General features: G+C 42.7%; 6 protein-coding genes across 6 annotated transcripts; 1 reads left to right on the forward strand and 5 right to left on the reverse strand.

Moving 5' to 3' along the window:
- Nucleotides 1-541: 541 nt before the first annotated feature.
- Nucleotides 542-1,843, reverse strand: EAF02_009884 (uncharacterized protein; the record flags this gene model as incomplete). The annotated part of the gene is made up of 2 exons (XM_038905932.1): nucleotides 542-1,615; nucleotides 1,679-1,843. 2 exons carry the CDS (start codon nucleotides 1,841-1,843, stop codon nucleotides 542-544), a joined length of 1,239 nt encoding a protein of 412 aa, XP_038754355.1.
- A 1,276-nt stretch (nucleotides 1,844-3,119) lies between these two features.
- On the reverse strand, nucleotides 3,120-4,130 carry EAF02_009885 (uncharacterized protein; the record flags this gene model as incomplete). The annotated part of the gene is made up of 1 exon (XM_038905933.1): nucleotides 3,120-4,130. The coding sequence occupies one exon, from the start codon at nucleotides 4,128-4,130 to the stop codon at nucleotides 3,120-3,122; it is 1,011 nt and encodes a 336-aa protein (XP_038754356.1).
- Nucleotides 4,131-4,990: 860 nt separating this feature from the next.
- EAF02_009886 (uncharacterized protein) lies at nucleotides 4,991-5,827 on the reverse strand (the record flags this gene model as incomplete). Its single annotated transcript, XM_038905934.1, has 1 exon — nucleotides 4,991-5,827. The coding sequence occupies one exon, from the start codon at nucleotides 5,825-5,827 to the stop codon at nucleotides 4,991-4,993; it is 837 nt and encodes a 278-aa protein (XP_038754357.1).
- Nucleotides 5,828-6,576: 749 nt separating this feature from the next.
- Nucleotides 6,577-7,937, reverse strand: EAF02_009887 (uncharacterized protein; the record flags this gene model as incomplete). The annotated part of the gene is made up of 4 exons (XM_038905935.1): nucleotides 6,577-6,600; nucleotides 6,694-7,196; nucleotides 7,262-7,709; nucleotides 7,764-7,937. 4 exons carry the CDS (start codon nucleotides 7,935-7,937, stop codon nucleotides 6,577-6,579), a joined length of 1,149 nt encoding a protein of 382 aa, XP_038754358.1.
- A 691-nt stretch (nucleotides 7,938-8,628) lies between these two features.
- Nucleotides 8,629-10,521, forward strand: EAF02_009888 (uncharacterized protein; the record flags this gene model as incomplete). Its single annotated transcript, XM_038905936.1, has 5 exons — nucleotides 8,629-8,651; nucleotides 8,913-8,969; nucleotides 9,021-9,491; nucleotides 9,546-9,632; nucleotides 9,741-10,521. 5 exons carry the CDS (start codon nucleotides 8,629-8,631, stop codon nucleotides 10,519-10,521), a joined length of 1,419 nt encoding a protein of 472 aa, XP_038754359.1.
- A 710-nt stretch (nucleotides 10,522-11,231) lies between these two features.
- On the reverse strand, nucleotides 11,232-12,737 carry EAF02_009889 (uncharacterized protein; the record flags this gene model as incomplete). The annotated part of the gene is made up of 1 exon (XM_038905937.1): nucleotides 11,232-12,737. The coding sequence occupies one exon, from the start codon at nucleotides 12,735-12,737 to the stop codon at nucleotides 11,232-11,234; it is 1,506 nt and encodes a 501-aa protein (XP_038754360.1).
- Between the last annotated feature and the right edge of the window lie 137 nt (nucleotides 12,738-12,874).

Genomic DNA, 12,874 nt, shown 5'->3' on the forward strand with positions numbered 1-12,874 from the left:
GGACAGGTGTATGGTAGAATGGGAGAACTGAGTAACATCTAACGAATGATAGAGGATTGATATCGAGGATGAACTCTGAGATATATATCAAGAAAGACTTCTGTGGTTGGATTTGCGGAAACCCTTGGACTGCCAAGTGCTTATTCGCATACGAATTCTGAGAACGACAAAGGTTGATGAAGTAGCTTCATATCTCCAGTTGACCTCATAGGCCCGTATATATATTGAAGTGTGTCAAAATCTCTCTGTATCATATGTTGGAAACCATGCGCTACTTCGTGATGGAATGTTTTCTTGAAGATGAAAATCAATCGGCATGGGTGCCTCAATCCAAAACGATGCTTGTTAATATGAAGTTTTGTGTCAGACTCAAGTACGTTTCAGGTCTGAATATGGCAGATAGGATGGGAATAAGGTCTTAAAAGAATTTTTCGTGGTCTCAATGGAACGAAGGATACCTTATCACATAATATTCTTGAACATTGTATCTATCTGCCATCAAGGAAATACACTAATCATGTCAATCATTAGTCATACACCACTAATGGCGACGCGCACGTTTTGCTGCTCTCTCTTCCATCTCACGATCCTCATACTCTTCGAGTCTACGCTTACAAACTGAAGGCTCCCATGCTCCATCCATCCTGTTGAATACCTCTCCTTGTCTTGCATGAATCTCCAGCACATCACTCCAGTTTATTTGATCACTCAACCTCATTTTGAGCAGATCAACGCCATGATTCAAATAATCTGCCCGAGCTCTCGCCTCAAATAGGTCTCTTCTTACCAATGTCAACTCTTCTCTTTCCCTACCCAAATTGCTCAGCAAAGCACTGCAGTTCTCTCGCGCAATATCTCGTTGACGTCTTTCGAGGATGATCGCTTGACGGTGTGTCCTGAGATGGGCTTGAAGATTTCGAACTCGAATTCTTTCATCGTTTCGTTGTTCGATCGCACGATTCATAGTCTGATTTTGCTCTCCCAATACACCCTCTCTCACTCTTCGAAGATGCTTATAAGCTTCTTTAAAGTGATCCATACGGGTTTCAAGTAACTCATTGTCGGCTTGGAGATAAACCAATCTGCCTTCCAGTTCCGCCTTCTCTCCCAATACATTCTGGAGACGATTCTGTGTCTCTGAGTTGTTCGCCCGCATCTGTTGTTCAGCCAATTCTGCTTCGCGTTCCCTGCGATCCTTCTGCCATTCCTGTGAGATTGCTCGCGCTTCCTTCGCAAGCTTTGAGAAAGTGTCGGTGTATTCGGTTTCAAGACGTTCCTTTGTCCGAGAACATTCATTAATTCTCTCCAGTACCAAATCTTTCTTTCTCTTGTAATCAGAACCAGTATAAATATTTTCTGGCTCGTATAAGGCTTCTGTGATAGCCCAAAGCTTTTCGAGCGCCATACTAATAGTGTGGTCTTCTACCTGAACATCGCTTTCATGATCCTCATGTAACTTCGAAAGTTTTGCGCGAATAGCCTGAAGTTGAACGTATTCCGGAGCATCATGACGGAGATTTTCGTCTGTAACAAAGATGATGATGTCGTCGTTGAGAAGGACTGTAGGTAGTACAGGCCAATAATTCCATTCTGGATCGTTGACAAATCTATTGGTCTTTGCCTCTGTTAGAAAGGATGCCTTTCATAGAGGTAAGATCAAATGAATTAGATTACTCACAGCCAAACCGATACCACAATCATGCTTCTCGAGAGCATCAAAATATTCTTCGATTTCTTCTTGTGGCAAGTCGGCGGGAGCATCGTACCATGTATCTTCGTCACCGAAAATGTGATCGGGGTGGTAGGGAGATTTTAGCATGTCGGAAAAGGTTGAGGAAGCCATCGTAGAGATTACCAAATTGTTCTGGATGTAGGAAGTTTCTCGCAAAGATGGTCGTGGGTAATTCAATCAAAAAGGTTGTAGTCGGGCACAAAAATTGTTTGACCAGCGATACTATACCAAGGTCCAGAATTCAATTTAGCGCGGTTTAGATTTATAGTGATTCGCTTAACCAATAAGAAGCCAAGAGCAATTCCATTATGGGTTAGCGTGATGTGGCTCGCGTATTTTCAGGAGGACTGTTGAGAGTGAACGGGCACAGTGCATGGACCATTGAGTGAAGTTAAGGGAAAAATGAAATTTGCTTTCTTCAAGCTCAAAGATTAATTAACTATTCTTGCAGAATTGATGACAAAGAAAAATCCCAATAGTGGCAGATTAGATGTCAGCCTCGTGCACCGAGAAATTTTGCAAGCGGTGAGATAGTATTTGCATTTATGTTGCTTTGGTATGAAGCAAATACACCACTAATAAATTTTATTGTGAGAAAGATATGTAATTGTAGATCCGTGGGTGCAAGTATTCATGTATCATGAGATTTTTGCTTGTTTAATGCATTGAGCTACAGCAAACGTGAAAATCCTCCAAATGACTGAGTAGAACCTAAATTGTTTGCGCTAGAAGTGGGAGAGTTTGCGGTGAGCAGAATGATGTCATGTGAGATTTGCTTCCATCGTCTCTATGCTTAGGATAATCGAACCTGTGGTATAATACTTACCAAATGACTACTTTCCAGCTTGCAAATGATCATTGAAATGAGACATAGGCTCATAGTTATCATGGAACTTCAGAAGATCACTGCATTGCCTCAAAATATGCTGATATCATCGTAATATCATTCTATCTATCATTCTACATTACTCATATTCATGACATGAGACTTAGAACGGTCTGGAATTACGTGAGTGAAGAAAAGAAACATCTATTACGAAGGAAAGAATATGAAAGAAAGGAAACATCGTTCTCTATGCCAACACATGAACGGCCACCCCTAAGTGCTTCCATATGTTTAGATAGCCTGCAAAAAAGCCATCAGGTGATCATATATCCATCTCTCAAGTATGAATTTTCCAAAGAAAGAAGGTGAGATATGCGCCAATCACACTGCAGCTTATCGACAAGATGACAAAATCTCGTTCCTCCACTTAATGAACACTATCATGGCCTATCGTATTCAAGGGAGAAACAGGATACAGTCTACTAGTAATCCAATCAGTTCACTTATTTCACAAACATTAAAATTAAAAGACTCACACCAAGTGCACACATGCACCCAGAATCAGAATCCCAACTCTCGTTTCTCTGCTTCAGAATTTCTTTGCAAATCTCTCCAGTATGGAATGCACACTTTGTAATCGCGCATGCCAGAGCATCTTCCGCAAGGAGTCTGACGATCGCAGTTCTTTTTCATTTGCACACACGAGGCACAGCGAGGAGGTTGCTTGGGTCCGAAGTGTGATCTGGCAGAGGATGAAGACGCCGTCTTGGCACGCTTGGGAGGAGGCATTGATGGACTGGAAAGCGATGGCTCTAATGAACCTCCAACCAGGTTACCGGTTGTGTCAACATTTTGTTCTGGTACAGTATTGCGTATGGATAGATTATGAAACATCTGTTCGGTATCAGGTGGTGGCATTGAGGTACGTTTGTTGTTCTTGTTAAAACTTGGTACCCACTTCTTTGAGTGAGCCTTGCGCTTAGGGAGTCGAAGTTCTTCCTGGTCTTGTACTCTCGATTCCTCCTTTGGCGGAGAAGGCGGCATTTGGTAACCCATTTCTACAAAGTAATTGGTCATAGTCGTATCTATTGAGAGAGCATTTACTGCTTGGTGCCAGTGTTCCTCATCTTCTGCCTCCTGTTCCGCGGTAAGTTGAGGAGAAGCAGCCCCACCATCTTCATTGTAGTCTCTATCTTTATCGTCATCCACATCCATAGCCATCTCCCAATCTACTTTAGCACTCATGCCATTGTTAACATTACTATTTCTAGCACTTCTTCTGAGTACCGTAGGTACTATTGGTACACCCCTATGTAGTTTCTCAAGTTGTTCGTTGAAGCTGGTGAACGAATCACGAATAAATTGAATATTCTCCTCGGCCACCACTGTCGGATATTTCTGACTGACTAACTGCTCAAGAAATTCACCTCGACGATATTCTGTCTTGGCTTGATTGGCTGCAGACGATGCGATGAGGGACTCAAATTGGGGTACGACATCTGATAGTCTGTGTATGGCGTTGCCGGGTTGATCTGTCGGCTTAACAGGCGCACGGCGGGAGGATTGCTTCATTTTAAGGAAAGAGGGGTAGTATGCGCTTATTCGATTTTCGATGGGCAAGGTTCGATTCGTGGCACAAGAATATGACCTACCGCAGCCTTGTGAAATATCAAAGGTGCAAAAGCGCGTTGTTGTGATTGTTGTTGTGAATGTTTTTTGAGAGTTGTTTAAGTTACCTAGTTCGACGCGCTGAATATATTCACTTTCAAATCAAATTTTGTGGGAACAATGAGATTACCTCAATACTGTGAAAGACGAAAGAGAAACAGAATATTATCAAGCAGAAATGACTTTCTCGTGTCTTCTGATACAGAAATATATGCTTTGTGAATAAAACAGTGTATTTCCTTGGATAGTGTACATAACGTGATCAGGTATCAAGTAGATTTAGTGATAGCCTCGTTGATATCGTCTGATACACGCCGATGAAATGATTTCAATGTCGGCAGAATCGCTTGGATATTAGTTTATAAAACGCTACTATGTCGCGTGTTGAGATTCAACATCTGAATGCTCGCTTTTGCGCTATCTGGGCCAGAATCCATGATTGAATATGAAAAGATAAAGTCTCACGTAGGCCTCGAGATTCCTAGCTGACATTTATTTATCAATATAATTTCAGAAGTCTATGCAGCGAATCAAGATTTAGAAGTGATTCTTAAGACGTCGTGATCAGAAGTGCATAGCTTGAAACTACTAAACTAGTGTCGCTAACCCTTTAAGTAAAATGACTGTAAGTGCGAGTAACATCAACACTCTTCTTGAAAAAACTTCTGAATTAACCTTCAAAGCACTTTACCAAAGCAAATAAACCCGAGACCATAATTGTGATAGAAAGCATTGGCAGCTGGTATTTCGAGCAACGCTTTAGTCTACCTCTTTTTACGAGAAATAGGATCCTCCACATCCTCCATTACACAATCTAATTTTCTCTTGAAGCCTGTTAGTGTCGCCTTTAGCTTCGTGTTCTCATCAATCAAGGTTTTATGTTCGTTCTCGAAGCTCTCGGTTTGATGGTCCAAATTCGCTAGAGCCTCGTCTCTCTCTCTTTTGCATGCCTTCAGTTCGTTCTTCAATGCAACAACGCGCTCTCGGTATGTATTGTCTTTTTTCTTGAGAGACGTCAAGAAATTGAGAGCTTTATCTGTGGAGTTGCGTGAAGTCTCTAAACTGTTGGTGATCTCCTCCAGCTTACTCTCATTATCTCTGGCTCGTCCCACCTCCTCTCTCAGTTCTGAAAGCTCAGCCTTATCCTTATCAACGTCGCAGATTAATTCGTTGTTTGTAGCCTTTAATTCCTCATTCTCCGCTAACAATTTCGCAATCATGAGGTTTAAATCTTCAATCTCTTTCCGGCCATCTTTGTCTTTCGCGGACCATTGTTGCTGACCACTCGAGCCTCCTGCTCCATCTTCTGTGGCGATAGACTCAACTGTATCTTCGAGAAGGGTGATGCATTCTCTGATTCTGTTGACAATTTCATGACGGTCCTTATTTCGTAAAATTTTGCGGATACGAGATAGCAGTTTTTCGATTATGGGTGATTTGTTAGGTGCATTGGGTTGTTTATCATTCTTGTTTTTTTGGCCCCCAGTGGCCCCAGTGGCATCTTCCTGAGCCATATTGCTTTCCAATTTAACTAACTTCTCAACCTTTTCGCGCTGGCTTTTGGTGTAGCGTAATTTAACGATGAGGTGATCTGTCGACATGAGGCGGAGTTCGAATTGTTTAATCGACGTGAAAGTCGGTCAATGATAAGAATCTATATTCAACAAGTCAACATATGTCTTAATGAAATATAATTTTTGCTTTACCAACCTGACTGGTGATATTGGAGATCGGATTTAAGAGTAGACGAGAGAGTTGTCTGGAAAATCAGTCTTTATATATTCTTTGACTGCAGTTTGGGCGAGTATGACATGTGTAAGAAAGAAATTGTGGTGTAGATTAAGAATGAGTTATTTACTCCTCGAAGATTCTTAAAAAGAGTATATGTCTCCTAAAAAAGAAATGGAGAAGATATTTTGAGGATTCTCAGAATGGCGTAAAGTGAATCTGTGTCGTCAAACGCGGGGTCAAGGCCAGTCTACATCACACAGATACCTGCCATTGCGCTCTCCACTAAATGAAGAGAGGTTTTATCACATTCACATCAACTATGCGTTTTGAATTTCAAAATTATGTATATGAGCTTTTCCCATTGATGTTATGTAATATTCTGTAGAGAATGCCTTTCCCAGCTGTGACGACCACCAATCGCAAAAAGATATTGACAAATTTCCTAGCAAGTAACGATAATGATTGCTCGACTCCATAGACTTCTGCATCCAACCCAAAGTAATAACCTAGCAGCGCCGTTAATGAATTCTATTGTAAAGTTAGTATAGGAAGGATCTTGTAATTTCGACATGACTTACTTCAGATAAAAAGATCACCGAGTTTTTCCCACAGACTAAATCTAATATCCCAAGAGTCCAGAAGACTATTCAGAACGCCGAAAAAGTTAGTTCACTGTAGAGTAGGTCTAAAGCCCATTTCGGAATTGTGCTCGACATATGTTTGGTTGAAGACTTACCCAGGCCTCATTGAATGCCCTCAAGATGATTATTTCACATCGTTTTGGCCAACCATTCTCCTCAAAGAAGTTCTGACTAAGGTTAAGCTGCTTCCTAACTCGGCGCTTGATCATGGAAGCCTTGGCTGTTTGTTTATGACTGAGGTACATCTGGTTCGTGGTAGTGATTAGAGCTTGTCGAATTTCTTCCATGCCGGGGGTTTGAAATCTTGACATTGGTACAGGCATACTGCCATCACTGATAGCCTGCTTGCAGCTCTCTAGACTAGCGGAATCATCAGAATTGAATGGAAATTGGCTAGCGGCCTGCTGAAGTTGAGCTTCCTCTTCAGCTTCTGCTTGAGATTCTGCTGCAGCTTTTGCTTGGGCCTCTGCTTCAATTTCGACTGCAACTTTTGCTTCAAATTCTGCTTTTTGGATCGCTGCTATCCGAGCTGCCTCCACAGCTGCCTCTGCTTGCTTTCTTGCCTCATCTGCTTCGGCTTTCTGACACCGCAAAACAGCTATTATGGTACGAAATCAGAGTCAGTCAAGATATGATAGTGAACAAGAATGCTGATTTACTCACAAAGTCGCATTTCCTCTTCCATATCGATTGGAGGTCGCGCATTTAAGCTTAGATACTCTTTGCTCACTCGAAGGATCAAGGTCAACTCCCCCGGCGCTCTTGTTACAATCCGCGCTTTTTTGGACCCGTCGAAAAACGAACCCTCGACGATGTGAACAGGAATGGAGATTATGAGCTTTCTTGGCTTATTCTTAAGGATTCTTGAGCCTCCCATTTTGGCTGTATTCGATCTGCTGTCATGATTATTGGAAAAATCGACAGATGCGCTAGATAGATCGACTGTAGTAAGACGAGATGGTTTAGCCATTCGGAAACGGTGGCACCTGTCATTGCTCAGTTCAAGAGCAGCAAAACAAGCTCGAATCTTATTGAAATCAGAGCTCAGTTCTTGCCAGTGATTGAAGAGATCAACAGATGGAGATTCTGCGCTAAAGTAATCCAACTTGGTCTGAGAAAAAATTAGTATCGCCGTCCCAGAAGTGGAGAGCCCACGCAAACAAACCTGAAAATTTTGAAACTCAACGCAAGACAGTTTGAAAACCCAAATCAACCGTGTAAGCTCTGCATCATCCACTGCTTTCTTTTCCATGCCCTTTAGTATACGAAGTCGCAACCGCCACTGCTCGACAAGCTCATTGTATGAAGCTAAAAATGGGGTAAAGTTGTTCATGGCCATTATTAAGGATAGGTTGTCCGTCAGGAAGAAATTGGAAAAGATTTGTGACAGCGTTCTGGAATCTAAACTCGGATCTTAAGTTCTATCAAGATGTGTATGATTATATATTCACTTTATCTTTAAAAATCGTTCGATTCCCCGCACTCTTATGGATTAAGACGACGAGCAACAATTCCATACAATCCAAGGAAGGGAAGGAGCATCATGGAGCCTTGTCAAAATATGGAACCCAGCTTCCACTTCGAATCATGGTTTTTCTATGAGAGCGTTATGTGAAGTGAATAGTCAATTTAGAGCTAAATCGACTGTAATATTTTGGTATCTTTTCACTATCTTCATGATTCACTGCGCATATGCCACTGAGGTTTATCTCAAATATATCTCCAAATAACGGATCTTTGGATATCTCTGGCAGTGTGTGACACCCATCAGGCTACCCAAGAACGATCATACTAGGGCTCCGGGATTGTTGTGCACGTTGATGAGAGAAGCAATGTACCAACTGCCTAAGGCATTGAATCTCGAGTTATGTCTTGACAGTTGAGGGGTCCAACATCTAGACCCATGGAAATACCGGATACCTAGGCAACTTTCTTTTAACAGCAGCGAGCAAGTGCAGTGACAAATGAACGTTCATTTTCTGATGCTTCAACAAAAATGACGACTTGACGTCTCACAAACCATCAAGATTATGCATGTGACCCTGTTGAGAAAGTAAGATACACGTGACTCATGCAAGCCTCCCAATCTTTTTGTAAGGCTTGGTTTGTCTTCTGCATTCAAGCCGTCGCCCTATTGCAGGGTCTGTCTTCAAAATTATAAGATACTAGCTTGTTCCCACTACCATTTCTCGAAGTTTTGGCACCCATTTTTCTCTTCATACGCAAAACTTCGTTCACCGATCAAACTCGCTTGCTCGCCTCACTTTTTTTGTGGCTGCTTATTCTCACAACCCGTGCCCAATAAGTTGGGTAGCGACGCCCGAAGCCCTGCAGGGCGATCTCTTACTTTGGAATCATCGGATTATTCCAGGTAAGTGGCAAAAAAAAAAAGACAAGCTAATTTTAGGGCTGCTTTTCACAGCGGACGTTCGGCGAACAAACCAAATGAGAAAGTTTACGACTTCGGTGCTGCAGCAGACCATAATGCCGAGTTCTTCTGGGGGAAGAATAACGATATTGACGAGCAAGCATACGACTTCGGTGCTGCCGCAGATTATAATACCGATCTTTTGAAGAGAAAGAATAACGAAACTAGTGAGCTAGCGTTACCAGAGTCCTTGAACACTACGCTTCTGAGCACTTCATATGCTGCTACACTTGTACCAGAGCCTCAGGCTTATATGCGGGTCAGCTTCGACTCAGGCGAATGGAAGGAGATTTTCCCGGCAGAACCAAATGTCGAGGTATCGATGGCTGGCTTCATAGAAGCTGGTGATCTAAGCAAACAATTTCCCCCAACCCCATTGGTCAATGATGAAGAAATTCCCGGCCAGATAGCCACTGCACCGTCATCTTCACCAAGTCCCCGAGAATTATCAGGAGAAACTCATGGGTAAGCATCAATGACATGTAGGATCGGGATTTTTGCTAAGACATGAAATATCAGATCTCACGAAGTTGCTCTAAGAGGGCAAAAGGGCAGACTGAGTTGCTACTACCCAGGGTGCAACAAGACTTTCCCGCGTAAATATGAGTAAGTAACTTGACTCTTTGCAATGACATAGTTCTCCTACCGATTAATATTTCCGATTTTCCTGGCAAAGCAAAACCCAAACGTATAGCTAATGAAATGTTGTTCAAGACTCAAGCGACATATCAAGAATATCCACACCCAAGACTTCCAGGCAGTTTGTCCTATTTACGGGTGCCCTCGAACTACGAAGCCATTCAAAAGAGAGGACAAGTTCATGGAGCATTTCCGAAAACATGATGGTTCGCGAAGTTATCGGTGCCTGATAGAGACTTGCCAATCCGCCCCATTCGACATCCCAGGATTAATTGATCATCTCACGAGGATGCATTACGGAGGCGACGATGCTCAACCCAATCTTGATTTCGTCAATAAAAAAATCTTGGGGATCCGTTCTGTTCCATTCTGGTTTCATCGCTTATGTTTGGATGGTCGTGATACCTGCCCATTGGCACCAAATGGCTGTACTTGGCGAGTCACAGCTGATTATAAAGAACACAGCTGCGAGCACATGATGCAACAGCACATTTTTACCCATAAGCTTTCTGATCGCCGCCAAGGATTAGAACTTCTAAGAAGCTTCTTCGTAGGTGATGATAATCAATATTTGGACGATGGAACAGTGAATTGCTTGTTATGTTCGTTCCAGGCCAACGGGTACTTCCACCGAGAGGTTCTTTTCGAACACATGGTGAAAGATCACTCCCAAGAAGAACGTGGTTCAGTTCTTAGAGACACTAGTCAGATCATTGTCAATTTCATATCTATGTGGCGTCTGTACGCCAGAGCGAATCATTTGAATGCCATAGTACTTGTAAAAGAGTGCAGAAGAGCTGACCTTGGATTTCGGAACTGGGAACAACGCTTTCTCGGCGATCTCGAGGGGAATTGATTCTCAGCCTGGGATTAACCGGCATGTCGTATCCGTAACCCGAATTCATCTTATGCGCGACGGCCGTTTTCTCATCGAAATATTTCTTGGTTTCGGAATTGCGGAGCTATTCTGGTGCTTCAAGAGTGCCCTGCCGGTCTCTTGGCTTTTCCTAGTTTGATCTTCTCTACTATTCAATGACCTTTCTTTGTAGTGGTTAGCATACACGAGATATCATACTTTCCTATGTATCCAGTTTGATTAGTTATTTCGGTTGTTGGATCTATTTTTCTGCGTCTCATAGCAACAAAAGACAAAAAAAAGGAGGGTTTCACATATTCTAGTTTTCCTGATTTATCTTTGGACATGTATTCAATGTTAGCTTGATAATACTACATCATTCATTATCTAAACATTTTTACTCTCGAATTCATGCATTTGCAACAGTCTGAAATATGAATGTGTAAAAGATTCTCAATGCCAAGATTTTTCATTATCAAATGTAGTTAGGTAGGTATCTAAAGCTACAACAAATCCTCCCTTTCATTCTCCAGATCGTTGGGAAGAAATTTGAAAAAATGCTAACTGGCGTCTCTAACAGGGGAAAGTGAAGAAATATTGAAAGCCCCTAAATGACCAGTATCTAGGAAACTGTCACATTCAAGGGTAGTTCAATCTCTAAACAGAACCACCAGAAATAATGTCAAACAAGACATCGAGTCCCTCAAACACTACATAGTTATGCCCTTTTCCGTTTCCATCTCTCTTTCATCTTCAGAGTCTAACGATGGAGATACCAAATTGCCATGTTCATCGCCATGTCTTGTAGCCTTGTCAATAGATTCTCCACCATCTCCAGCATCTCCATCATTTCCACCACCTCCATCATCTCCGCCCTCAACTCCCTCATCCCCCTTCGCAGAAGGCAAACAACCACTCCGCGGATTATTGCCAATCACCTGATAGTACCAATTTTGATGTTGATAAGCATACCCATTCGGACCCTCCAGATTTCTCCTCAACCAAGTCATCTTCTCAACAGCAACCCCGACAGCATCCTCCAAATTCTTGAAGAAAGGCTTTTGAGATTCCTTGAATCCCTGCAGATCTTTGATTTCTTCTCCTTTCTCGAATCTCTTGGTGGCAACCAGGAAGCTGACGATTTGTTGACGAACTTCGAAGAGATAGGGAAGATCGATGTCGATTGATTTCCAATGAGCGGCATTGGAGCTGGCGTTTCCACTAGACATGAAGACGCTGTAGAGACGTTGATAGTCGGAGGTGAGTTTGAAGAGTCTGTCTCGAAGCTCTTCGGCTTTTTCGGAAGGGATGTGATCGAGGGTAGTAGTGGGAGCTTGTGTTGGTGGTTGTGGAGCAGAGTTGGTACCGGGGTGTGGAAAATCTTGTGCTAATTGAGGGTGTTCTGGGACAGCTGGTATTGATATAGGTTGTCGTGTGGCAGAGCTGGTGTTGGTAGTTGGATTAGCCTGCGATGGTATGGGAAACTTTGGAGCAGATCTAACGTTTGCAGGTTGGCTAGCCTGTGATGATGAAGGTAATCGTGGAGCATATGTCATATTGGATTTTGGAGCAGCTCGTGCTAACGGAGGGAGTCGTTGTGTGAACTTATTTTTGGTCGGTGGGACAGCATGTGCTAATGAAGGTAGTTGCTGATTAGAGTCGACCCGATTCATTCTTGAGCTTGCTCCTCGAGGATTTGGAGTAGGAATGAAAAGACGGGAACCATGGCTGTCATCACCATCTCTAGCGTAACTTTGCGGCTTCCAAATGTCTGGACCCAAAGGATTGGCATGAGCTGCACTATCATTCCTGGGATTGCTATGTCTCGCGTAATTCTGTGGTCTCCAGATATCATGTGGTAGAGAGCTGCCATGAACTTGACTCAGAGGCTCTCCTGGAAGTGGTTGCCACTTGAAGGGGTCGGCAAAACGGTTTTGTGGATCAGGCCTCTGAGATGGTAGACTTGGTAAATTGAAAGGAGGTACAGACTCTGGGTTCTGTCCTGTGGTAACGTCTCGGACTTGTTGCCGGTCATCATTCGCAGATGAATGTTGTGGAGTGTTGTCCGAGATAGGAGGTGCAACAGGTAGTCTTTGATCAGATTGAGCTGTAACGGGAAGAGTTTCCCGTGGTCTGGATTGTAGAACTTTAGAATTTCCCGAAACTTTCCTATCATTGTGAGTGCCAGAACCGTTCTGGCCGGGTGGTGTAGACATTTTCCGATCAGTATATGGTACAGAACAAGTAAACTTTATAACAATTGACAATGTTAGTTGAATAACTCAAGGATAATTGGCATTTACGTTGAATGAGGAAAGAATCAATAAACTTACCTAAATGTACAACTTGATGT

This window comes from Botrytis sinoallii (assembly GCF_014898435.1).
Source record: "Botrytis sinoallii strain Bc 23 chromosome Unknown BSIN_022, whole genome shotgun sequence".
Lineage (NCBI taxonomy): Eukaryota > Fungi > Ascomycota > Leotiomycetes > Helotiales > Sclerotiniaceae > Botrytis > Botrytis sinoallii.